This window comes from Musca autumnalis, unplaced genomic scaffold (assembly GCF_047663935.1).
Source record: "Musca autumnalis isolate F117 unplaced genomic scaffold, ASM4766393v1 scaffold_1, whole genome shotgun sequence".
Taxonomy (NCBI): domain Eukaryota; kingdom Metazoa; phylum Arthropoda; class Insecta; order Diptera; family Muscidae; genus Musca; species Musca autumnalis.
In genome coordinates this window covers 309520203-309547737 of record NW_027411644.1, presented here as the reverse complement: position 1 = coordinate 309547737, position 27535 = coordinate 309520203, and the positions used below count along the sequence as shown (strand labels likewise).

At 37.3% G+C, this 27535-nt stretch overlaps 1 protein-coding gene across 1 annotated transcript in view; it reads left to right on the top strand.

The window, feature by feature from the left end:
- LOC141389922 (fatty-acid amide hydrolase 2-A) overlaps window positions 1–27026 on the top strand; it is a 97614-nt gene extending 70588 nt beyond the window's left edge. Inside the window, exon 3 of the mRNA XM_073962183.1 lies at window positions 17356–27026. Coding sequence (XP_073818284.1) covers window positions 17356–18759 — 1404 coding nt within the window. The 3' untranslated portion in view covers window positions 18760–27026. The remainder of the gene's footprint in view (window positions 1–17355) is intronic.
- Window positions 27027–27535: the final 509 nt, after the last annotated feature.

Sequence of the window (27535 nt, the reverse complement as noted above, 5' to 3'; positions counted from 1 at the left end):
ATATTGGGAGATTCAAAGTTTGGACCAAATTTGTTATCCCGTTCAAGAGATATCGTGCATACCAGTTTAGTGACATTTTTCAAATATTGGGGAAGTTGTGGACCGGTATTAACCATCTTCGAACTGAAACTAAGTTTGGACAAAATATGGACGGTCGCAGCGAATGCAAGTTCCTTCAAAAAATATCAAAGTGATTCGGTAGCAGGTCTTAAAGTGAACTTATCCAAAATTTTGTGTGGGGGGTCCAGAGTCCATGTTCGAACCTGATCTATATCTGGTAGATATATTAGGATGTGTAAAGTATGGACCAAATCGATCACTCCCATTCAAGAGCTGTCGTGCGCACAATTTTTCCGAACATGTTTGAACTTTTGTGGGGGAGGTACCTGAAGGAGTGGACCGATATTGCTTATTTTCGAAATTAAACTAAGTTTGAGCAAAATATTACGAAAGTCAAATTTTTCACCGAATCGGTTCATCTGTTAGAGAGTTATCGAGCGCTCCAACCATCTCACACGGTGTCATAGGGGTTTTTTGCAACTTTCAGGCTATTTTCTCAGGAAGTATGGACTTGCTCCTAATGAAACTTGTACCGTCTTATGGAGGGGCAGTGAATACAAGTTGCTAAAACAAAAATCAGAGCAATTCCAGAGATGGCCCTAAACTCAACTTTTCCGAAATTTTGTGTGGGAGGTGCCCGAAGGAGTAGGCCGATTGAGTCTATATTGAAACATTATCTAAGTCTGGTACACATTTTACGATGGGCAAAGTATGGACAGAATCGGTTACTCCCTTCAAGAGTTATAGTGCGCACACATTTTCCGAACATTTGCGAACTTTTGTTGGGGGAGGTACCGGAAGGAGTGGACCGATATAACCCATCTTTGAACTTAAACTAAGTTTGGGCAAAATATTACGAAAGCCAAAATTTGGACCGAATCGGTTCATCCGTTTGAGAGTTATCGTGCGCTCCAGCCAGCCAAACAGACAGACAGATGGACGGACATTGCTCAATCGACTCCAAATTGTCTGAAACACATTTCGTCCAAACATACTTGGGGTCTAAAACCATTATTTCGATGAGACACATTTTGCCCGTATGAAAGTGTATACACCCTCATTAGCATAAATGCTGAGGGTATAAAAATAATACCGTGGTCAAAACGATTCGAAAATTTTTAAAATATTGTGTTGAAGTTATCCAATGTCTAGGTTCATATAGTCCGTATACGAACCTGATTTATTTCTGTAAGAAATATTACGATATACAAAGTTTGGACCAAATCGAGAGTTATGACACGCACCATTTTACCGAAAAAATTTTAAGGTGAGGTGGTGCCCGAAGAAGTGGACCAATATGGCCCATCTTGGAACTTGATTTAAGCTTGGACAAAGTATTTGTAGGGTTTATGAAAACGAAAGTTTGTGGGAATACCTATCATATGGTATTGCTATTAGGATATTTTCAGAATTTTGTGGTCATTTTTTTTAAGTATGAACTTGCCGACAAAAGTATGGATTTGCATTAAACTTCAAAAGTGTTGCGTATACGCAACTCCTCCTATAGGAGGTACCTGAAGGAATTAACCGACATAGTCCATTTTGGATATTATTTTGGGAGTCTTTAGATATCGCGTCCACCAGTCATTTCAGTCACTCACCGTTTAGAGCTTTTTGAATCGTTATGTCAAGAAGTATGGATTTTCCCACGAAAACATAATATCGCTGTAAACAGGACCACATTGAGTACCTGCGCTAAAAATTTACAAAGGATCCTCAAACAGCACTTAAACTGCACTTAAACAAATTTTTTGAACTTTTGTGATGTAAGTACCTTAAGGAGTGCAGCGATATGGACCAGTTTTGAACTTAAGCTAAATTTGGACAAAATCTTACGAGATTTAAAGTTTGAACCTAGTCGGTTGATCCATTCAAGAAATATAGCGCATAATATTTTAAAAAAGCCTTCAACAGTGCTATGCGTTATCTATATTCCACCAAACGCTTTTCACATATAACGCCTTTCGCAATAGATTTTTTAGGATGCACTTTTGAATATCTGATTAAACTTCGGTGCCTCCTTCTTTTTTATAAGATTTGTAAATTCCAGTGTCCTTGTTTCCTTGCGACTTCCTTTACATTTTCTCGATTTACACGAATTACTAGCCTCAAAATCCCTCGCTTGGATGGACGAATGGATAATTCGTTTCAAGTTAGAGTTTCTCGTCTCTTCAATTCCCTTCCCAATAATCTAAAAATGTTCAATTTCTCTATTTCTACTTTTCGAAAGCGCTTTCTTCTATACATTAGATCAACATACGAGAATATCTCACATATCCTGTTGTATTAATGTGTTATATTAAATAAGCAGGCAAAACAATTACATATTTATAACTTTAAATTATAGTTTTAGCTTTATGCATTTAGCTTATAAATAACTTGTATTTATATATGAATTTGTATACACTATTTATATTACTATATTTTGGAGTAGGAACTCTTCTTATGAATATTGTAAAACTAATTGGCCTTCAGGCTTACTTTACAAAATGTTTCAATAAATAAAAAAAAATAAAAAAAACAAAATTTAAGAACTTTTGTGGGGAAGGTACCGGAAGCAGTGGACCAATAAGAACCATATTTGAATTTTATCTAATTGTTTAGACCAACGCAGTATCTGGTCCGAGAATTGTCGTGCGCACTAGCCGCTACACAAAGTGGCCGTAGAGGTTTTTTTGCAGCATTCGGCCCATGTTCTCAGTAACTATGGACTTGCCCCTGAAAAACGAGTACAATCGTAAAAAGATCCCGAGAACATCCTCTTGCAACAGAATCAAAACGATATGAGAGCAGGTCTTAAACTCTACTTTTCTGAAGTTTTATGGTAGAAGTACCATATACAAAGTATAAACCAAATCGGTTAATTCCTACGATAATTTTTGCAAAAATTTTTGAACTTTTGTGTCGTAGTATCAGAAGTTTGGGCTAAATATTACAAATCAAAAAGATATAACGGTACCTCCAGATTTTCGGTATTTTGGCGATTATAGCTACTTTTTTGACCGAATTACCTGTTATTTGACATTTGAGGTTCCTAATTATCACAAAACATCTCCACCAAAAACTGTCAACATACATAGGTCCAGGTTTTGATACGGCCCCCAATATAACGGTACACAATGATTTTCTGTATTTTGAGGATTTTAGCTACATTTTTTGAGCAAACTACCTATAATTTGACAGTTAATGTTCCCAGTGATCACAAAACATCTCCACCAAAAACTGTCAACATAGATCCACGTTTTGATATAGCCCCCATATAACGGTAACTCCTGAATTTCGGTATTTTGGGTATTTTAGCTAAATTTTTTGATCGAACTAGCCGTAATTTGACTTTTAGGGTTCCCAGTGGTCACAAAATATCTCCACCAAAAACCGTCAATATAGGTCCATGTTTTGGTATAGTCCCCATATAACGGTACCTTTCGATTTTCGAATTTTGAGGATTTTAGCTACATTTTTCGACCGAACTATCTGTAGTGCGACATTTGGTAACAGTGGTCACAAAATTTCTACACCAAAAATTGACAACAGACCGATTGAAGACATTTTTATACCCTCAGCATTTATGCTAACAAGGGAAAATACACGTTCAAAATGTTCCTCATGGAGTCGATTTAGCCATGTCCGTCCGTCCGTCCGTCCGTCCGTCTGTCTGTCTGGCCTGGTTGGTGCGCACGATAACTCTAGAACTTATGAACCTATTTTGTCCAAAATTTGGCGTTAGTAATATTTCATCCAAATTTAGTTTAAGTTCCAAGTTGAGCCACATCGGTCCACTCCTTCAGATACCTCCCCCACAAAAGTTCGAAAATGTTCGGAAAATTTGTGTGCACGATAACTCTTGAAGGGAGTAACCGATTTGGTCCATACTTTCCACACCGTGAAAATTCTGCCACACATAGAGGAGATTCCAATATGGACTCTATCGGTCCATTCCTTTGGGTACTTCCCTCAAAAGTTCAAAATTTTTCACTAAAATTGTGAGCACGATAACTCTCGAAGGGAGTAACGGAATTGTTCATAACTTTGGACATCATAATACTTCTACAAGACATATATCAAGTTTGAATATGGATTCTATCGGTCCACTCATTCGATTGTCTCCCACACAAAATTTCGGAAAGGTTCAGTTTAGTATCTGCCCTCGAATAACTTTGATTTTTGTTGACGTTACAAGTTTTGTCAGGGGCAAGTCCATAGTTCCTGAGAAAATAGTCCGAAAGCTTTAAAAAAACCCCTACCGCGCCATGTGTAGTGGTTGGAGCGGACGATAACTCTCGAACGGATCTGCAGATTCGGTCCAAAACTTGGACATCGTAAAATTTTGTCCGAACTTAGTTCAAGTTCGAAGATAAGCCATATCGGTCCATTCCTTTAGGTACCTCCCCCACAAAAGTTCAAAACCTTTCACTAAAATGATGATCACGATAACCCTCGAAGGTAGTAACCGATTTTGTCCATATTTTGCGCATCGTTATAGATCAGGCTATATATGTTAACCCCTTCGGGTATCGAATCGCTTTGATCTTTGTTGTAACAACTTTTAATCGCTGACATTAAGACGGTACACGTTTTTTTTTCAGGGATAAGTCCATACTTCTTGAGAAAATATCCCGAAAGCTGTAAAAACGCTCAATATTATGTTTTTCGTTTCTTTCAGACTAAATGGAATGACTGGTGGTCATAATATCTATCAAAAGGAATGACTCCCAAAATAAGATCCACTTCCAAAATTCCTTCAAGTACATCCCCCGCAAAACTTTTGAGCTTCAAACCAAATATACATATATTTTTTGTCTGCAAATTCCAAAAACGTCCACAAAATCTGTAATTCGTAGATTCATTTGGTATTTTTTTTTCTCACAACAGACGCACATATCCCGAAATTTTTGTAAGCGATACATAAAAACAAAATAGAGTATTTTAAAAATCTGAAAATATATATTGTTGGGGATACTATACATTTTGTGTCGTTATGGTGTCTGACACAAAATATATGGTTGAAAAAACAATATATATTTTCAGATTTTTAAAATACTCTATTTTGTTTTTAAAATACGATTGCACCTACAATATGTCTTTACTGTGTGTAAACATATATTGTGTAAAATATATAATTGTACTTAGCAGCGAATTCTGTGGCAGGAAAGCGAATCAGATAAATATGTGCGATATATGTACTCGCAAGTACATAAGGCAAAGCTACTGTACCATACCTGTACTAAATATCAAGACAATAAACATATCATATTGCTGAATTCTCAATTGGTATTGTTGTTAACATTTTGCTCTATTGTTATTATTGGTTACGAATGGTTGGATGATATGCTTGGTTCGATAGGATTATTTAGTAGACTGAATGCTGACAATATATGCAGAGAGGTAAGCAGGCAAATAAAGATAACATCACATTTTGCTCGGTTGCAAATATGTTTGAGAGTGCAAGTATGTTTATAGATAAGTTGTAATGGGACCATTAAACGCCCGGTGATGCAGAGGGTATATGGTTTATGATTCATATATTTTTTTAATTGTTGTCCTTCAAAGAAGTGAAACATTAAAGACTTAAGCAAAATGTGGACATTTTCTTAACAATTATATAATAATGCCTTTTTAAGTCTGGTCTGGTAATCACTTAGGCAAAATTAATATACTCGCGCTATTTTATCGTGCATAGTTAGTTCCCTGTTAAGCAATTGCGTGTATAAAACACGCAATTCTAACCAATAAACAAATTAACACTTATAAAATCAATAAAAATTAATAACAAAATTGGAAAAGTCGATAATTAACAGTTATTGATGGCGATTGCGTTAAACGAAAGGAACCCAAACAAATAAAATACAGATTAGCTGCATTCTCCTCATTAGGCGTGCAATGAATGACAAAGCACAATTTGGCTTTTTTTTGCATTTCGCTTCAAGTGAGACAGCGAATTGAATGGAAATTGCATTGTTAATTTTAATGAATATTTATGAGGCGAATTATTAGAATTTCCCCCTCCCTCCACATGTTTGAAATGACAAAAACATAAACATTGTTGACATTTACAGTGGCTAAATATCGGATAAGTCAAACACATTTGATTGAGAACTTTGAGAATTAGAATTAAACGCAAGCATTAAATGGCATAAAGTCACAGGTGACAATTATATCGACAAACGTGTAAACATTTCATTAGAATTACATGTGGACCAATATTTTGTTGCGGTTTGTAATGTTTGAAAGTTTTTTTTTTTAATTTTTAAGGAATGTTAGAATTAGAAAAATCCCCTTCAATAATTTGTTTGTTGTTTATTTTTTGTATTATTTTTCTTAGCATTGACGCCAAATGAAAACCACCAACCAACGTTGTTTTTTTTTTCATCGATAATTAACACCAATGAAAACAAAAATGTTCATAATTGTATGCAGTTAGTGAAGTGATTGCGGAAATTTCTTTGTTGTTGTAGCTGTTTACCAAGAGAACAGCAAATGAAGAAATAAAACGTGATTATTGCGCTAGAAACGAAGCTCAATATTCTAAGGTCAGTTAAGGTCTTAAAGTTTCCATTTAAAATGTAAACGGGGAACTTTACAGAATGACATGTTTTGATAACAGAACATTGTTTTCTTTTCAATAATGACGTCAATTGAAGGTGAATAGGGGTTGGGGTGGAATATTTGTTACTAAAACACTTAACAAGGGGCAAAATATGCCATCTCGGTGAAGGAAACCAGCAATCGGAGTATTTCAAAATTAAAACCAGTAAGGTAAGAATCAAAATCGGGCGGAATCGACTATATGATACCCTACACCACCATCACTTTCAATATAATTTGGCGAACTTTTAGATCAAATTGTTCTACATTTTCCAAATGTCATCAAACATTTTCTTCAATATTGTGTGTCGTGCGTCAAAGATGTTTGTGCCCATGAAATTCATGAAATCGGCCCAAAATATTTATGAACCGTTTTCAAAATTGAAACATTGAATTTATGTTGGAGACTACTTAAGAAAACAATAAAAGAATTTTTTGATAGTAAATATTCGCGTTTTCACTGTTCCATCTTCGAAGTCTTAGGTACATTTTTGTAGTTGACTGTATCCTTAATTTTTGGGCGGTTCGGTATCTGTGGACCGGAATCGGAGAAAAAAGTATAAAAATCGAATATTTTCAAAAGTTTTTGGCTATTTTCACATTTAAGAACCGGTCATAGACATTTCGTATATTCCAGAAAGTTGTTTGCTGATATCTTTGCTAAATTATTGTGGTCCATTGTTTTCTTGAATTTTTAATGGTTTAGTATCTATGGAGCAGGGACCGTGAAATTAGGATAAAAATCGCATTTGATTTGCTATTTTGACCATTAAGAACAGTTTCTACAAAGTTCTTATGTTCTAGAGAGTTGTTTACTAAGATCTAAGGTACATTTTTGTAGTTGGTTGTTTGCTTCAATTTTGATCGGTTTGATATCTGTAGACCAAAATACGAGAAAAAATTATAACGGAAATTTTACCTTGACGATTTTCACCTTGAAGATGAGATTGAATGGATTTTATATGTTCCCAAAATGCATACATTTTTGCATATGCAAAATTTATTCATTTTACATATTTTCTTATGCAACAAATATTTCAATAATATGTACAAAAATGTTTGTATGTACAATTTTTCTATTTAAAATTCTTTCAGACAAGTCAATAATATAGAGAAATGTATAAACACAGCCGCAACCTTCAACCGAAAATCGGGAGGTATCGTTCTATGGAGGCTATATGAAGATGTGGACTTATACCGACAAATTTCAGGTGGAAAGTTTTATACCCCCAAGGAAGACTTAATACCAAATTTCAGCCATTTCGGAGGGATATTGAGGCCACAACCTTCAAAGTACCAGAAATCGGGAGGTACCTTTCTATTGGGGCTATATAAAGACGTGGACCCATGCGGATAAATTTCAGGTGTAACATTTCGTACCCCTAACGAAGACTTAATACCACATTTCAGCCATTTCGGTGAGATTTTTAGGCCATATTGTATATATTTTTGCATATTCTCATTTTATGCAAATATGTCAAAATATGCAAAAATTTCTGGGCCTAATTCCTTATATTTTGTGATAAAACGACTTTCTGTCTAATCAGATTTTACCTACGACCATCCTAACCATATATCCATTTGCATAGGATTTCGCAGTCTAGACATCAAGTCCTCAGGAGTTTGGGGGCTCATAACAGCGAAAGTTGAAGTGATAGGGAAAGAGCCAGCGGCACATGTCTTCTAATTGTTGGCCTTACATCTCGGGGCGGTGTCAGAATATGGTTAATAATTTCCGTGTCGCATAGTGTAATATGAGTTGAGTTTTCTATAGCACCTTGTTTTCAAGAGTTCGACTCTAATTATTTTGCTTCAGTTTGCCTTAAGTCATTAGGTATTATAAGTCTACTTACTTACTTAGCTGGCCTTTTACAGAACATTTGTTCCATAAGCCGAACTAAGAAAAAATCTGCAATCCTCTCTGTTTGCTGCTGTATTTTCCCAATCTGGGATATGTAGCTTTCTGATATCTCGTTTCACTTGTTCGCTCCAACGAAGCTTTGGCCTTCCAGATCTGCGAGAACCTCCATGCGGCCCGTATTTATACGCCTTTTTAGCGGTTTCATCATCACTCATTCTTATAACATGGCCTAGCCATCGCAATCGTTGTATCTCAATTCGTTCAACTACATTGATGTCATTGTATAGTTGATACAGCTCGTTGTTCATACGACGCCGATATTCGCCGTCAACACAGATTGGCCCATAGATCTTTCGAAGAATTTTTCTCTCGAACACACCAAGCACTGCCTTATCTGCTTGAGCAAGTGCCCATGCTTCGGAACCATACATTAGCACGGGTAGTATCAGTGTTTTGTAAAGTGTTACTTTTGTTTGACGAGAGGTGGCTTTATTCCTAAACTGCTTACTCAGCCCAAAGTAGCATCTGTTAGCCAACACTATTCTTCTTCGTATTTCACAACTGATGTTATTTGTTGTGTTTATGGCGGTACTGAGGTAGACGAAGTCCTTTACTACCTCAAAATTGTAGGTACTAACATTCACAGATGGTGCGGGGTTTGTGGACATATAACGCGTCGATAACTAGCTGATCCATACACCTTATCAGCGTGTCGCCTCCGGATTTGAAAAGCTCGGCTGGTAGGCCATGGCTCCTGCTGCCTTATTATTTGTCAGCCCGTTTATTGCTGTCTTTACCTCATCTTGGCCGGGCGGTATACATTCAATACCATCTTCTGGGATTGGATCTGTGGTAACTTCGTTGTCTTCGTTAGTATTGGATACCAGCAGTTTGGAAAAATGTTCTTTCCATACCCCGAGCACACTATCTGTATCAGTTGCCAGATTACCTTGCTGGTCTCTACAGGAGGATGTGCCAGTTCCAAAGCCATCAGTTTGATGTTTCACTCTTTTGTAGAATTTTCGGACTTCATTCTGACTCCTGTTTATCTCGATTTGTTCACACTCCCGCTTTTCCATCTCTCTCTTTTTCCTGTGGAAAAGACGTTTCTCCTCTCTCCTTTTCTCCCGATACCTCTCTCGTGCGCTACGCGTTGCTACTGATTGTAAAGTAGCCCTACATGCCGCATTTTTCTCTTCGGTAGCACCACGACACTCCTGGTCATACCATGGGTTCCTTGGTCGAGGTCTCTGGTATCCAAATATGGATTTTGCGTCTGTTTGCATGGAGTGGGTAATATTTTGCCAATGCGCTGATATGTTATTGGGGCGAGGAGTGCTTTCATTAGGCAATTGGGCCAGTTGAGTGGAATATGCTGCGGCTATCTGTTCTGTTTGCAGCTTACCGATGTCCAACTTCCATGTTGTGTCTGTTCGTGCTTTATTTGCAACGTTTAGACGGGTACGTACCTTTGCTGCAACAAAGTAGTGGTCCGAGTCTATGTTTGCTCCTCGGAACGATCGTACATCCAACACGCTGGATGAATGTATTCCATCTATTACAACTTGATCAATTTGATTTATTGTTCCGTGATCTGGAGACAGCCAGGTGCCTTTATGAATATCGAGATGCTTAAATCTGGTACTGCTAACTACCATTCTCCTTTCCTATTTTGGTATTAAAATCGCCTAGAATAATTTTAATGTCATAGGCAGGACAACGGTCTTATGTTTCTTCTAAGCGCTCATAAAATATTTCTTTGGTCAGTTCGTCCTTGTCTTCAGTGGGAGCATGACCACAAACAAAGCTGATGTTGAAGAATTTTGCTTTTATTCTTATTGTAGCAAGTCGTTCATTCACTGGTGTGAAGCTGGAGATCAGGTGTTTTAACCTCCGACCAACTACAAATCCGCAACCAAACTCATGCTTTATGTCATGGCAACTATAATACAGTGCGTCAACTTTAGGTGTTGTTGTGACTCCTTTCCCAATCTATCGTATTTCCTGTATGGCAGTAATATCGGCCTTGTACTTTTCAATTACGTCTGCCAATGCGAAGACTGCACCTGTTTTATAAAGAGTGCTAACATTCCAGGTGCAGATTCGCAGATCATGGTCCTTAAAACGTCAACTTTAAAGGCATTTTTGCTTTTTGCTAGTTTGTATCGTTCTTGTGGGTAATTTAAGTTGTTTTTTCTATATGACCTTGATTTCAACAGTTCGACTCTAATTTTTTTGCTTCAGTTAGCCTTATGTCATTAGGTATTATAAGCCAGGGTGGCGAATAACTTTAGCACCTTTCTAAAATAAATGTTGATTCGGGGTATCACATAGTTGGCCCCGTCCCGACTATAGCCTTTGCTTAGTTGTTAGTATGTAGTCCATATATTCGTTACAACACTATAATTTTCCACTTCATACTTCTTTCGAATGTTTCAAAAACCCCGTCCAAGGAGGATGAATTCTTTCAATATAATAAAGATTATGGCTTTTTTTGTGTAGACTGAGCTGATTGGGTCTGCCAGTGGAATAATTAGACTCATTGTTTATGATACCTTTGTTCCCAAGGAAAATGCGTAGTAAATACGTTTACGTCCAACGCTACTGATACGGTTTTTTGTACCATCATAGGATGAGCGTATTTAACTGTCGGCTTTTCCGACTGATTTTTTACTTATTGATCAATAAAAAAATGAGCTGATGACAAATTTGTCATTATTAAAATTTAAATATATTTTTATTATATATAAATGTTTATTTTTTATTATTTTCTTTAAATTCACAATAAACTTCATATTTATGTAAGTTAAATAATAATTTAATGTTTACGCAAATACGCTGCTTCAAAAAAAATGAAATCGTTATGAAATTATTATTAAATATGAATGAAAAATATTACAATTAAAAATTGTTTTTTGTTTTTAATTGTCAATGTTTTAATAACAAGAAAACAATTATCAACTAATCAGCTGCTGCATACACCAGCATACACTATTTTTAAGCGTTTATTAGAGAGGGCTCTAACAGCATTGGCCGCCAGCAAAGTTCCTCATTAACTTTGCATTACGACCTTGCTTATTTGTGTGTATTTTATCCACACAAGTTATTTTTTAATAACTTTTAATAGAACTGCAATTATTTTAGTTAGTAATAGTTGTTGCCTGTTTCATTTTTCTTGGAAATAACCACCAAACCCACTTTAATATCTATAAAAAATATTTAGTTGAGTTGAGTTATTTCATCTGAAATTGCAGATGTATAAATGTGTGTGTGTTTGCATATTAACTAAACTTTGACCTTAAACAATGGCATGATTACGGTAGCAATGCAATAGCATTATTATTGCAACAACAGTTACTATTGCTACCACCTGTGTGTGCTACCTGTGTTTGTTGTTACCCCCATTCCAATGACTGTGGAACAAGTAAATGGTCCAATAATATCTGGAACAAAATATGATTTTAGTTAGCTCCATGGATGGATGGTTGGTTGGATGGATACACTGAGTTGCATTATTATTTTTATGTGTTAATTTCATAAATTTAATGTAACAATTATTGCCAATGTAAAACATTGAAACGTTGAAAAATAAGGAAACGAAGGTCTGATGTTTATAGAAAACTCTTAACATAACTTGTAGAAGGTCTTCTGACTACTGAAGACACTTTAAAGATCTTCTGACTATGGAAGATCCTTCTGACTACAGAAGACCTGTTAAAGGCCTTCTAACTATAGAATACATTTAGACGATCCTCTGACTAGAGAAGACCTGTAGAAGGTTTTCTGACTAGAGATGACCTTTAGAAGTTCTTCTAACTACAGAAAATCTGTTGAAGGTATTCTAACTATAGAAGACCTTTAGAAGGTCTCCCGACTATAGAAAACCTGTAGAAAGTTTTCTCATAGACAAGACCTGTTGATGTTCTTTTGAATTTAGAAGTCCTTTAGAAGGTCCTCTGACTAAAGAAGACCTTCAGAAGTTGTTCTGACTATATAAGTCCTTCGGAAGAAGGTCTACTTTAGGCAGAGGACCTTCTGACTTATGAAGACGATTAGAAGGTCTTTTGACTAGTAAAAAAACGTTTGAAAGCTTTTTGGCTACAGAAGACCTGTTAAAAGGGTTTCTGACTAGAGAAGACCCATAGAAAGTCTTCTGATTATAGAAGATTTTTAGAAGGTGTTCGGACTAGAGACGACCTATAGAAGGTCTTCAGCCTATAAAGGGACTGTATAATATCGTCTGACTATAGATGACCTTTAGAAGGTCTTCTGATAATAGAAGACCTTTAGGTGCTCCACTGCCTATAGAAGACCTTATATGATGCACTGACTATTGAAGATCTTCTAACTATAGAAAAGCTTTAGAGGGTTCTGACCATACACCGCCTGCAGAAGGTCTTCTGACTACACACCACAAAACGTGGATTTTTAAGGAATATTTTTTCAAGGCTCAGCTGACCACAAAACGTGGATTTTTAAAGAATATTTTTTCAAGGGTAACAGACCACAAAACGTGGATTTTTAAAGAATATTTTTTCAAGCCTCGGCAGACCACAAAACGTGGATTTTTAAAGAATATTTTTTCCAAGGCTCAGCAGACCACAAAACGTGGATTTTTAAAGAATATTTTTTCAAGCCTCAGCACACCACAAAACGTGGATTTTTAAAGAATATTTTTTCAAGCCTCAGCACACCACAAAACGTGGATTTTTAAAGAATATTTTTTCAAGCCTCAGCACACCACAAAACGTGGATTTTTAAAGAATATTTTTTCCAAGGCTCAGCAAAGCACAAAACGTGGATTTTTAAAGAATATTTTTCCAAGGCTCAGCAAAGCACAAAACGTAGATTTTTAAAGAATATTTTTTCCAAGGCTCAGCAAAGCACAAAACGTGGATTTTTAAAGAATATTTTTTCAAGGCTCAGCAAAGCACAAAACGTGGATTTTTAAAGAATATTTTTTCCAAGGCTCAGCAAAGCACAAAACGTGAATTTTTAAAGAATATTTTTTCCAAGGCTCAGCAAAGCACAAAACGTGGATTTTTAAAGAATATTTTTTCCAAGGCTCAGCAAAGCACAAAACGTGGATTTTTAAAGAATATTTTTTCCAAGGCTCAGCAAAGCACAAAACGTGGATTTTTAAAGAATATTTTTTCCAAGGCTCAGCAAAGCACAAAACGTGGATTTTTAAAGAATATTTTTTCCAAGGCTCAGCAAAGCACAAAACGTGGATTTTTAAAGAATATTTTTTCCAAGGCTCAGCAAAGCACAAAACGTGGATTTTTAAAGAATATTTTTTCCAAGGCTCAGCAAAGCACAAAACGTGGATTTTTAAAGAATATTTTTTCCAAGGCTCAGCAAAGCACAAAACGTGGATTTTTAAAGAATATTTTTTCCAAGGCTCAGCAAAGCACAAAACGTGGATTTTTAAAGAATATTTTTTCCAAGGCTCAGCAAAGCACAAAACGTGGATTTTTAAAGAATATTTTTTCAAGGCTCAGCAAAGCACAAAACGTGGATTTTTAAAGAATATTTTTTCCAAGGCTCAGCAAAGCACAAAACGTGGATTTTTAAAGAATATTTTTTCAAGGCTCAGCAAAGCACAAAACGTGGATTTTTAAAGAATATTTTTTCCAAGGCTCAGCAAAGCACAAAACGTGGATTTTTAAAGAATATTTTTTCCAAGGCTCAGCAAAGCACAAAACGTGGATTTTTAAAGAATATTTTTTCCAAGGCTCAGCAAAGCACAAAACGTGGATTTTTAAAGAATATTTTTTCCAAGGCTCAGCAAAGCACAAAACGTGGATTTTTAAAGAATATTTTTTCCAAGGCTCAGCAAAGCACAAAACGTGGATTTTTAAAGAATATTTTTTCAAGGCTCAGCAAAGCACAAAACGTGGATTTTTAAAGAATATTTTTTCCAAGGCTCAGCAAAGCACAAAACGTGGATTTTTAAAGAATATTTTTTCCAAGGCTCAGCAAAGCACAAAACGTGGATTTTTAAAGAATATTTTTTCCAAGGCTCAGCAAAGCACAAAACGTGGATTTTTAAAGAATATTTTTTCCAAGGCTCAGCAAAGCACAAAACGTGGATTTTTAAAGAATATTTTTTCCAAGGCTCAGCAAAGCACAAAACGTGGATTTTTAAAGAATATTTTTTCCAAGGCTCAGCAAAGCACAAAACGTGGATTTTTAAAGAATATTTTTTCCAAGGCTCAGCAAAGCACAAAACGTGGATTTTTAAAGAATATTTTTTCAAGCCTCAGCAGACCACAAAACGTGGATTTTTAAAGAATATTTTTTCCAAGGCTCAGCAGACCACAAAACTTGGATTTTTAAAGAATATTTTTTCAAGCCTCAGCAGACCACAAAACGTGGATTTTTAAAGAATATTTTTTCCAAGGCTCAGCAGACCACAAAACGTGGATTTTTAAAGAATATTTTTTCAAGGCTCAGCTGACCACAAAACGTGGATTTTTAAAGAATATTTTTTCAAGGCTCAGCTGACCACAAAACGTGGATTTTTAAAGAATATTTTTTCCAAGCCTCAGCAGACCACAAAACGTGGATTTTTAAAGTGTATTTTTTCCAAGGCTCAGCAGACCACAAAACGTGGATTTTTAAAGTGTATTTTTTCCAAGGCTCAGCAGACCACAAAACGTGGATTTTTAAAGTGTATTTTTTCCAAGGCTCAGCAGGCCACAAAACGTGGATTTTTAAAGAATATTTTTTCCAAGGCTCAGCAGACCACAAAACGTGGATTTTTAAAGAATATTTTTTCCAAGGCTCAGCAGACCACAAAACGTGGATTTTTAAAGAATATTTTTTCAAGCCTCAGCAGACCACAAAACGTGGATTTTTAAAGAATATTTTTTACTAGGGTCAGCTGACCACAAAACTTGGATTTTTAAAGAATATTTTTTCAAGGGTCTGCAGACCACAAAACGTGGATTTTTTACGAATATATTTCCAAGGCTCAACAGACCCCAAAACGTGGATTTTTAAATGATATTTTTTCAAGCCTCAGCAGACCACAAAACGTGGATTTTTAAAGAATATTTTTTCCAAGGCTCAGCAGACCACAAAACGTGGATTTTTAAAGAATATTTTTTCCAAGGCTCAGCAGACCACAAAACGTGGATTTTTAAAGAATATTTTTTCCAAGGCTCAGCAGACCACAAAACGTGAATTTTTAAAGAATATTTTTTCCAAGGCTCAGCAGACCACAAAACGTGGATTTTTAAAGAATATTTTTTCCAAGGCTCAGCAGACCACAAAACGTGGATTTTTAAAGAATATTTTTTCCAAGGCTCAGCAGACCACAAAACGTGGATTTTTAAAGAATATTTTTTCCAAGGCTCAGCAGACCACAAAACGTGGATTTTTAAAGAATATTTTTTCCAAGGCTCAGCAGACCACAAAACGTGGATTTTTAAAGAATATTTTTTCCAAGGCTCAGCAGACCACAAAACGTGGATTTTTAAAGAATATTTTTTCAAGGCTCAGCTGACCTTTAGAAGATCTTTTGAATACAGAAGGCCTTTAGAAGATCTTCTGAATACAGAAGGCCTTTAGAAGGTCTTCCGAATACAGAAGGCCTTTAGAAGGTCTTCTGAATACAAAAGGCCTTTAGAAGGTCTTCTAAATACAGAAGGCCTTTAGAAGATCTTCTGAATGCAGAAGGCCTTTAGACCTCTGACTTGAAGATCTGTAGAAGGTCTTCTGAATTCAAAAGACCTTTAGAAGGTCTTCTGAATACAGAAGACCTTTAGACCTCTGTTTCGGAAACCTGTAGAAGTTCTTCTGACTATAAAAGACCTTTTGAAGGTCTTCTGACTATGGAAGGCTTTTAAAAGATCTTCTGACTAGAAGAGACTTGTAGAAAGTCTTGTAACCATAGAAGACCTGTAGAAGATCCTCTGGCTACAAAAGCCCTTTAGAAGATCTTCCGACTATAGAAAACCTGTAGAAGTCGTTTAGGACTCTAAAGACCTTTGGAAGGTTACCTGACCAGAAAAAAACTGTAGTAGGTATTCTGATTATAGACGACCTTTAGTAGGGCTAATGACTACAGAAGATCTTCTGACTATAGAAGACCTTTAGAAGGTCTTCGGTTTACAGAAGTCCTGTTGAAGGTCTTCTATATTCAGAGGTCGGTTTCTGTTCAGAAAACTTTTGAAAAATCTTCTATCGCCAGATCACATTCTGGAGGTCTTCTTTAGTCAGAAGGTCCTCTGAATTGATAAGACTTGTCGAAGGTCGTCTGGCTACAAGGACCTGTTGAAGGTCTTCTGTTTATAAAAGACCTGTTGAAGGTCCTCTGACTAAAGAAGATCTTTAAAAAGTTCTCTGGCGAAAAAAGACCTTGAGAAGGTCTTCTGATTGTAAAATACATTTACAAGTTCTTCCAACTATAGATCTTCAGTAGGTTTTGTGACCATCATTTGACTATGGACATTAAAATTTCCTCTGATTCTAGAAGACCTTTAAAAGACCTTCCGACTATAGAATACCTTTGAAAGGCCTTCAGACTATAGAAGATCTTCTTACGGTTTTCGGACCAAAAAGAGCCTTTAATGAGTTCTCTAACTATAGAAGATCTGTAGAATGTCTTGTGACCATAGAAGACCTTAGGGATCCGTTGACTTTAGAAGACTTTTGGAAAGCGTTCTGGCTATAGAAGGCCTTTATATGGTCTTCAGTCTATAGAAGCAATTTCAGATGTCTTCTGTCTACAGAAGATCTCAAGTGCTCTTCGGTTTTAAAGGGCCCGTTTATCTATATTTTCTTTATATATTTTTATTTTTTTCTTCTCTCATTCCTTATTTCTTCTCTTCCTCTCTTTTCAGATCAAAAGCGAAGAAGTGGTCGAAGCCTACATAGAGCGATGTAAGCAGGTGAATCCCCTCATCAATGCCATTGTGCAAGATCGCTTCGAAGAGGCTTTGGAAGAGGCTCGCGAGGTTGATCGTGTAATTGCAATGGGTATTAACAGCGAAGAGGAAATGGAAGAGAATACCCCATTGCTTGGCATACCAGTAACGGTCAAGGAATCAATTGCCGTCAAGGGTATGAGCAATCAAACGGGTCGAGTTTTTAAGACACCACAAATTGCCAAAGCCGATGCTCCAGTTGTGGAACAAGTTAAGCGGGCCGGTGGAATAATTCTCCTTGTATCCAATACTCCAGAGCTGTGTTTGTTATGGGAAACGTATAACAATATTACAGGACAAACACGAAATCCCTACGATTTGAAAAGGACTCCAGGGGGTTCATCTGGTGGAGAAGCTGCCCTATTGGCTAGTGGTGCTTCGCTTTTGGGCCTTACCTCCGATATTGGTGGTTCTTCACGTCTGCCGGCCATGTTTAGTGGTATATGGGGCCATAAACCAACACCCTATGCTGTGTCATTTAAGGGCCACCATCCCACCTCGGATTTCCCTAAATGGGGTGATTTCTTTACCATTGCCCCCATGACAAGATATGCTAAAGATTTGCCACTCCTGCTGAGATGTATGGTTGATCCGAATGGCACAAAATTGACACTCGAAAAAGAAATCAGTGTAACGGGCATACGATTTTTCTTCATGGACAATGATGGTCCCTCGGGCATGATGCGGCCCCTTAGTCGTGACCTGCATGCCGCCATTAACCGAGTGGCCAATGATTTCAAGGCCAAGCGGGTTAATATACGCAAAATGAAATGGTCTCTGGACATATCGCTGTCGGCCATGTTGACCATGAAAAATATTGAAACCATCTATCACAAAACCGAAGAAGGTGAACGACCAAAAACCATTTGCACCGAAACGGTGAAATATTTCTTCGGTTGTTCCGATAGTATTTTGCCATCGGTGATATTTGGCCATTTGCAGAATTTCATGAAAATTATACCAAATTCCCGGCACAAACATTTGGCCACCATCATTGAGGCCCTTAAGACTGAATTCAAAGAACTGCTGGGCAACGATGGTGTCTTCATCTATCCCACATTCCCCAATACCGCCCATCAACACTATCAAATCTATCACAAACTGCTGGAGCCCATGTATATGGCCATTTTCAACACCTTGGGTCTGCCGGTGACCAATTGTATGATTGGCCTGGATCGTCGCCGTTTACCCATGGGAATTCAAGTCGTAGCCAATCCGGGTCAGGATCATTTGTGTTTGGCGGTGGCCCGTGAAATGGAACGGCGTTATGGCGGCTGGGTGAGGCCACCGTCGGAGGATTCTAGTAAACGTATTGACTAGAGATAAAGTGTATTAAGTAGAAATTTGTTTTTATAAATACATAAATGTATCTTTATATAAATAATATAATCATAATATTCATTAACACACACACAGAGACACTCACACATCATCACAAACATAAACAAATTTTAGTTAATTATATTTTTGATTTCCCAATTTTTTTTTATTTTTTATTTTGTTTTTTATTGTTATGACAATTATTTTCTCATCACTAAAATAGTACATCACATAATTAGTTTTTGTTTTTTTTTTTGTTCTCTGTTTGTAGCCGCTATTTAAATATATTCGAAAGTTAGTGATTTTTGTATTTTTTGTTCATAATTGTGAATTCAAATTTTGGAGTTTATTCAATTTTTTGCAATGTGATTCAAATCATGTTTTAGTTTATTTCATTAAATTTAAAGATGATAAAAAGTGAAGGGATTTTTTATGCTAATTTTTGAAAAGTAATTGATGTACAATTACGAAATAAAAAAAATTGTATTGTGATTCATCTCGTTGTATCTTTAGCCCCAGGGCTACAGAGGGTAAATACACCTTGTTACGATTAGAAGTGTGTCTCATTGTTATAATGTTTCTAGATCATGCATGCATACACATGTAACAAGTCCAAATCCTTTTTGGACGATTTGGAGTGGATGTCCGTCCGTCTGTCTGGTTAACACTCGAATTGTGTAACCGATTTGGTCCAAACTTTGTACATTGTAATATTTCTTCCCAACTTAGATCAAGTTGGGTATTTCGCTAACAAAGCCTCAAATATTCCTTGACAAAGTGGAGTTAAAGAGCGGTTCGAGAATGATTTTCCTTGAGGTTTTGATTACAATGATATAATTTTTTGAGAGGGCAAGTCCATACTTCCGGAGATAATGGTCCAAAAGCTCTGAAAAATAATGTGTATACGATTTGCCCAAGACTTTGCTAATCGTAGTATTCTTCCAAACGTATATCAAGTTCCTAGAAGGTCTATGTCGAACGAACTTGGGGTACTCTCAAAAAAGTATACACTTTCCACGGTACTCTTGAACCAACTTTAAATGAAAGGAGCTTACACCTGGTAAGTTTTTGCGGATTCTGGAACTACAATGCTCATATATGAGAAATATCAAAAAACGAAAAAAAGCCTTTTAAATAACCGCTGTTCACATTTTTAGGGATTTTTAGGTTTTTACGATGTTGTTGGGAAACCGCAAGCCCTATCAAAAGGGAACTAAAAAAACTGTTGTAGCTGTGAAAATTCTGTACAAGGCTGTCTCTTATGATATTTTCGTAGGTTTTACAATTTTTAAGATATAGACGTTCAAATTGGGACAATTGACTGTTTTTAAGACTTCTCAATATCACCCTCCACGGTGCGCTTGAACCAACTTCAAATGAGCCCTCCGATGAGTGACAGCTTTGAACTTCACGGCCGTGTGAAAAGGTCCCTCGGACCTTTTTTTGTGAATCATGTTTTTTTCATATAATTTTTTTTTGATTTTTTTGTTTTTATTGTTTATAACTAAAATCTACATACAAAAATAATTTTTTAAATTTATTTTAATTTTTTTTTTTGCTTGAATTTTCTTAAGACTATTATAAAAAAAGTTTAAAAATTATTGTTGTTGAGCGTGTACTTCTTGTCCCCCGCCATGTGCGCAAGTGTTGCAGCGATGTAAAAGTGTGCTATGTTCCCGCAAACAGCGTTGCCGCAGCCGAAGCAGTATGCCCGCGTTTTCCGCTGCCGCCCATGCTCAGAACGGCAAAGGCGACATGACGGTCTACTTGACCTAGCCGCAAACGACGGTGCATTGACTTCCATCGGTCTTAATAATACCTGAAATGAAAAGAAGGGGGCACGTTCTTCGATATTTGGTGTGGCCAATTGTTTCGTTAGTAATAACAAGAAGGGCCGCCGTCTGTCACTCCTTTTTATAGGCTTCATTTCGTTGTAAATCGTAAAAGCAACCAATGCTGCTTTATTATAAAACATGGCCAACGACCATCGTCGTATTGCTCTTTTGCAGCTGTAAGTGCCTAGCATTTGATCCATGGTATCAACGCCGCATTTGTTGGCGTTGTAATCTAATATGGCATAGGGCTTCCGCTTCTCGTTTTGCTCGTCAACGTGGCAGGTGTAGTGCATTGTGGCACGTATGAGCATAACGCTATATCCCCTTCGTTGAACCCAAATAATGTACTATTGATGTTGCGCCTCGGGTTCTTCTTGAACTCCTGTGAAATGAATATTTTGTTGTAGCGCACTGTACCCACATATGCGGTCTTCCTCCTCAACAAAATACGCGCCAAATCAAAAGTGGTAAAGAAATTATCCGCGTATATAGTATGGCCAGCATCTGAATATTTTTCCACAAGATCCAGCACTACGTTGTGCCCTTGGTTTATCTTCCCTTGTTGGTTTGGCAGTTTTCCAGAATATATAATTCCCAGGATAATAACTCTGTGAGTCGCATAACCACCATACTTTCAAACCATACTTAGCTGGCTTTGACGGAATATATTGTGTGAAGCGGGTGCGGCCTCTGTAAGGGAACAACTGCTCATCAACTGTTAGTGCTTCATGAGGAGTGTAAGCTGCTGCCAAGTTATGTTGCAACATTTGCCAAATATCGTCAATAGCCGCAGTTTTGCTGTTGATGAGTCGCTGTTGTCGAGTATTTCCATTGTCGAATCGAATAAATTGTTTTATACACATGAAGCGATCGTACGACAACGCAGCTTTGTATATTGGGCAACGCGTCGCTCCCCATAATTCCATAGCTGGTTCATGGTTTGATCTTGTGAGTCCAGCATACAAAAGAATAGCTACAAAGGCGTCAAACTCTTTCACTGTCACTGGCTTCCACTCCTTTTTCTTCGTGGGATTCGTCAAATTCCATGCAGCTGTAACCTCCCTGCCTATACGATTTGCTTCACGTAGTATTAAGTGTATTATTTCCTCTGTCATGATTGAACGCATTATTGTATAGGGCTTGTGTATATTTCCTGTTGGTCCTGGTTGCTTTCTTGTGAAGTCGACCACGTTATGATTACGAGTGGGTGATGCTGGTGGTGTTTTTTTACTCCATTGGGTGTCATCTTTACCAATATAGTAACTTTCATTCGTTTCCTGTCCTTCATTTTCTTCCTCTTCATCATCGTCGTCATCAGTATCTTCATTTAGCTCGACGTATCTTCCAGTTTCGGCTTGTAGTGGTCGGGTTGTAGTGGCCGAAGTAGAAGTAATTTCAGTTTGAAAAGGCAAAAAGGTCCCTAGGGACCTTCTCACTCATCACATCAAATTCCAAGAAGATCTATATGAAACCACTTCGCTTACCTCCCACGTAAAAGTTCGCTTAGGTGCACTTTAAGGACTGTTCGAAAATATTTTTTAAATTTTCTCCAAAGGTATTTCTTGTTGTCCTCATTACAATGATCTACATGAGTAAATTTTTGCTTCCTGAAATGATCTCTTGAAACCTTTGAAACCGAAAGGAGTGACTCCTCAACTAAGATCAATTTCCTATTTCCCGCCAACTATCTCCTCTACAAATGTGATATAATTATTTGTGGTGTATCGGACAACTCCTTGTGGTACCTCGCTCTCAAAAGCTCAAAAATTTCACATAAGTTTACTTGGAGGTCGGTTCGAGAATAATTTTGAAATTTTCACGAAGATTAGGACTTCTTAGATAAAGTCTCAAGATGGACTATGTCGTTCCTCATCCACAAAAGTTAACAAATTTTAAGCCTAAATTCATTTTAAGGCCACTTCTCGGATCATTTTGAAATGTTAGAGCGAATAGTTTTTGTGATCAGGACTACATGAGCCCAATACTTTCATACATCATCCGCACAAAAATGCTGTCTACAGAAGACCATTATCAGTTCTTTAGCCTTTAGAATACCTTCGGAAGGTCATCTGTGTGTACGAGACCTTTGGAAGGTCTTTTGTCTATAGACGTCCTTCGAGAGGTCTTGTGTATGCAGAAGGCCTTGGATTGGTCTTTCGACTATAACTCCCGTCCATAGAACACATTTAGAAGGTATCCCGTCTATAGAACACCTTTAGAAGGTATCCCATTCTATCTGTAGAAGACCTTTAAGAGTTCTTCTGTACAAAGAAGACCTTGGATGGTCTTAAAGTACCTTTAAAATGTCTCCCGTCTATAGAGGGCCTTTTGAAGGTCGTCTGTCTATCGAAACCTCTGGAAAGTCTTATGTCTACAGAAGATCTTTGGAAGGTCTTCTGACTTTGAAGGCTTATAGAGAGACCTTTAGATGGTCTTCTTGTTTATATAAGACCTTTAAGAGGTCTTCTGTCTATAGAATACCTTTAAAAAGTCTTCTGTCTATAGAAGACCTATAAGAAATCTTCTGTCAATAGAAGATCTTCAAGAGGTCTTCTGTATATAGAAAACCATTGAATGAGCTTCTGACTTTAAATATCTTTATGATGTCGGCCGTTTATAGAACACCTTTAGAAGGTCTCTCGTCTATACAAGACCTTTCGAAGGCATTCTGTCTACAGAAGACAAATGAAAAGTTTTCTCTCTATACAAGACCTTTCGAAGATCTTCTGTCTGTAGAAAATCTTTGGAAGTTCTTCTGAGTTTAAGGACCTTTAAGATGTCTCCTGCCTATAGAAGACCTTTATCAGACCTTCTGCCTTTAGAGGACCTTTGGAAAGGCTTATGTCTATAGTAAGAGTTTAAAAGGGCCTTCCTCGCATATAAAACCTTCAAGAGGTCTTTTGTCTGACTTCTGTCTATAGAAGACCTTTAAGAGGTCTTTAGACTTTAAGGACCTTTAATATATCTCCTGGCTATATAAGACCTCTATGAAGACCTTTAATATTTCTTCTGTCTATAGAAGACCTTTAAGAGGTATTTTGCCCATTGGTGAAGCCTTCTGCCTATTGAAGACCTTTAAAAGATTGTCTTTCCTTTATTACTTTGTGGTCGTCATTACAGCGCTAACATATTTTCCTCGATAACGATCCGAAAGATCAAAAAACCCCGCCCAAGTGGGGGTGTTGTAATAACCAACTTCAACAGTTGGTCCGATCTCAATGGACGCATTACGCGTCGACACCATCAGCTTGGTCTTCTCGTCGTTTTCCGCCAGACCCACTTTAGCAGATTCTCCTTCGACTTTCATAAAGGTATCGGTTATTTCTTTTACTGATCGTCCCATGGTGTCTATATCATCAGCATAATCAAGTAACACGTGGCTATTGGTGTAGATTGTGCCACTTCTTTTGACGTTTGCCTCTCGTATAACCTTTTCTAGCAGGATGTTGAAGAGATCACACGAAAGGCTGTCTCCTTGTCTGAAACCTCTTTTGGTACAAAACTCTCCGGCGAGGTTCTTTCCTATTTTAACTGAAGATCTTGTATCAGTTAGAGTCATTTTACAAAGCCGAATGAGCTTTGCGGGGATACCAAAATCAGACATAGCTTGGAATACCTTTGAACGCAGAGGGCTGTCAAAGGCTGCTTTATAATCGGTAAAAAGGTGGTAGGTGTCGATCTGCATCTCTTGGGTCTTCTCCAGGATTTGCCGTAGGGTAAATATCTGGTCAATGGTGGACTTGCCAGGTCTAAAGCCGCATTGATATGGCCCAATTATCTCGTTGGCCATAGGCTTTAGTCGTTCGCACAATATCCCTGACACGATCTTGTAGGGAATCGGGAGTATGCCCCTATAGTTAGATCATACAGTCTTATCTCCTATCTTGTGGACGGGACACAGGATACTCAGGTTCCAATCGTCGGGTACTCGTTCTTCCTGCCAGATGGTGCTAACTAGCTGCTGAATACACCTTATCAGCGTGTAGCCTCCGGTTTTAAACAGCTCGGCTGGTAGGCCATCAGCTCCTGCTGCCTTATTATTCTTCAGCCGGTTTATTGCTGTCTTTACCTCATCTTCGCCGTGTGGTATACATTCAATACCATTTTCTGGGATTGGATCTGTGGTATCTTCGTCGACTTCGCTACTATTGGATACCAACAGTTTGGAAAAATGCTCTTTCAATATCGTTAGCACACTATCTGTATCAGTTACCAGATTACCTAGCTGGTCTCTACAGGAGGATGTGCCAGTTCCAAAGCCATCAGTTTGATGTTTCACTCTTTGGTAGAACTTTCGGAATTCATTATGTCCCCTGTACATCACGATTTGTTCACACTCCCGCTTTTTCATCTCTCTCTCTTTTACTGCGGAAAAGACGTTTCTCCTCCCTCCTTTTCTCCCGATACCTCTCTCGTGCGCTACGTGTTGTTACTGATTGTAAAGTAGCCCTATATGCCGCATTTTTCTCTTCGGTAGCAGCACGACACTCGTGGTCATACCATGGATTCCTTGGTGGAGGTCTCTGGTATCCAAGTATGGATTTTGCGGCTGTTTGCATGGAGTGGACAATGTTTTGCCATAGTCCTGATATGTTATCGGGATGAGGAGTGCTTTGATTAAGCAATTGGGCTAGTTGAGTGGAATATGCTGCTAACTTTCGTGTTGTGTCTGTTCGTACTTTGTTTGCTACGTTTAACCGGGTGCGTACCTTTGCTGCAACAAGGTAGTGGTCCGAGTCTTTGTTTGCACCTCGGAACGATCGTACATCCAACACGCTTGATGCATGTCTTCCATCTATCACAACGTGATCAATACTATTTCTTGTTCTTTGATGTTCTCGAGATGCTTAAATCTGGTACTGCTAACTACCATGTTTCTTGCAGCTGCAAAGTTTATCAGCCCCATACCATTGTCAGATGTTTCACTGTGAAGACTGAATTTCCCGACTGTTGGGCCAAAGATATTCTCCTTTCCAATTTTGGCATTAAAATCGCCTAGAATAATTTTAATGTCATGGGCAGGACAACGGTCATATGTTTCTTCTAAGCGCTCGTAAAATATATCTTTGGTCTGTCCTTTTCTTCAGTGGGAGCATGAGCACAAATAAAGCTGATGTTGAAGAATTTAGCTTTTATTCGAATTGCAGCAAGTCTTTCATTCACTGGGGTGAAGCTGGATACCAGATGTTTTAGTCTCCGACTAACTACGAATCCGCAACCAAACTCATGCTTTACGTCATGGCAGCTATAATACAGTGCGTCACCTTTAGGTGTTGTTGTGACGCCTTTCCCAATCCATCGTATTTCCTGTATGGCAGTAATATCGGCCTTGTACTTTTCAAGTACGTCTGCCAATGCGAAGACTGCACCTTCTCTATAAAGAGTGCGAAAATTCCAGGTGCAGATTCGCAGATCATGGTCCTTAAAACGTTTGCCGGGTTCGTCAACTTTAGAGGGGTTTGTTTTTTTCTTTCGCGCGGCACATGTTAGCTCACTACCTTTAACGGGTGTTAAAGGGGGGAGGTCAGTGTCGCACTTGAGATGAAAGAGGAACCAAGATAAATCCTGGGCATTGCCTTGTTAAAGCCAGTCAGGACCGTTCCTTGGTATCTTCCATCCCCTACGTCACCCCATGACAAACTTCAGTGGTGTCGTAAGACACGCCGTTCGGACTCTGTGATAAAAAGCAGTGCACTCATTTGTCTTTTCGGCGATGTTGTGGGAACATACCCCCAAACCTTTAAATTTCTTTTGCACATATCGTTCCTTAATATAGTGAAAATCGGAGGTTATTTAGCTGCTGGCAAACCGGACTAATTTTTTACATGTTTAATTGATATTGTATACCGATAATGGGACCTGTAGTGCGACTCTCCAAATAATTTTTTCAGTTTCCGACAAAAATCAGTAACATTAAAATGCAAAATTGTGAATGAAAAATGGACTACTTAAATTTCGACAATTTGAATTTTCGTGTGTATATTAGTACCCAGTTTTCAAAATAGTGAAAAATCCCTTCTTTTTACCTTTTAAAAAATTCATTTTTTTAGTAACTGCAGCATTATCTTAATCAATTATCTGCTCTATGTAAATAAATTAAATTTCGTATTTTTAATGAATTATAAAGATTTATTATAAGAAATTAATTTCTTATGCTCACCTTCATAGTATTTTGTTTTTAATTTTTACGCCACATCACCAACTGTCGTCGCAATCATAATTTTCATAACAATGAAATTTTTATTTAAAAAAATATAATAAGGCATCAATTTATGTCAACATTTTTCTACATCATTTTAAGAAACATCATCCATAAAATATCTATTTTGTAATTCATTTTCTTTGTTGTACATATAAATAAAATGTATTAGAATTTAAATAAATAACTGCATTCTCGAAATAAAAACGACAAAAACCAAAAAACTACAAAAATAATGGCAAAAGTGTTTTTTTCAACCAAAAGAAGTAAAAAGTTAGATCAGTGTTATTGGTAATGGCTGCTGCACCCACCCCAAAAAACTATAGCAGTTGACCTCCATGTAAAGTTGCTGTTTTGCTTTTTAATTTTAGTTAATGCAAACTGCCAAAAAGCTACTTATGTATGAACAGTGGACCCTAAATAAATGGAATTTATATAGCAGTGGACATTTTTTAGGGCAGTACATAAATTGTAAGTTTTGTCTCTCTGCCGTTTCAATATAACGGAGAAATTGAAAAAAAAACTCATGGGCAATTGCCATTCAGAATAACCCCCATAAAATTTTCCTGAATTTTTTCTACCATAACTGAAATTGTTGTTATCTAACCTCGTATTATTTTACCCACTGTTATGTGAGATTTGACTGTAATTGCATGGTAAGTATGTATGCATGTGGGTTCACACATTCTTAGTAAATGCAACAAAGTATAAATCAATATGTAATTATAGTCTATAATGGTTT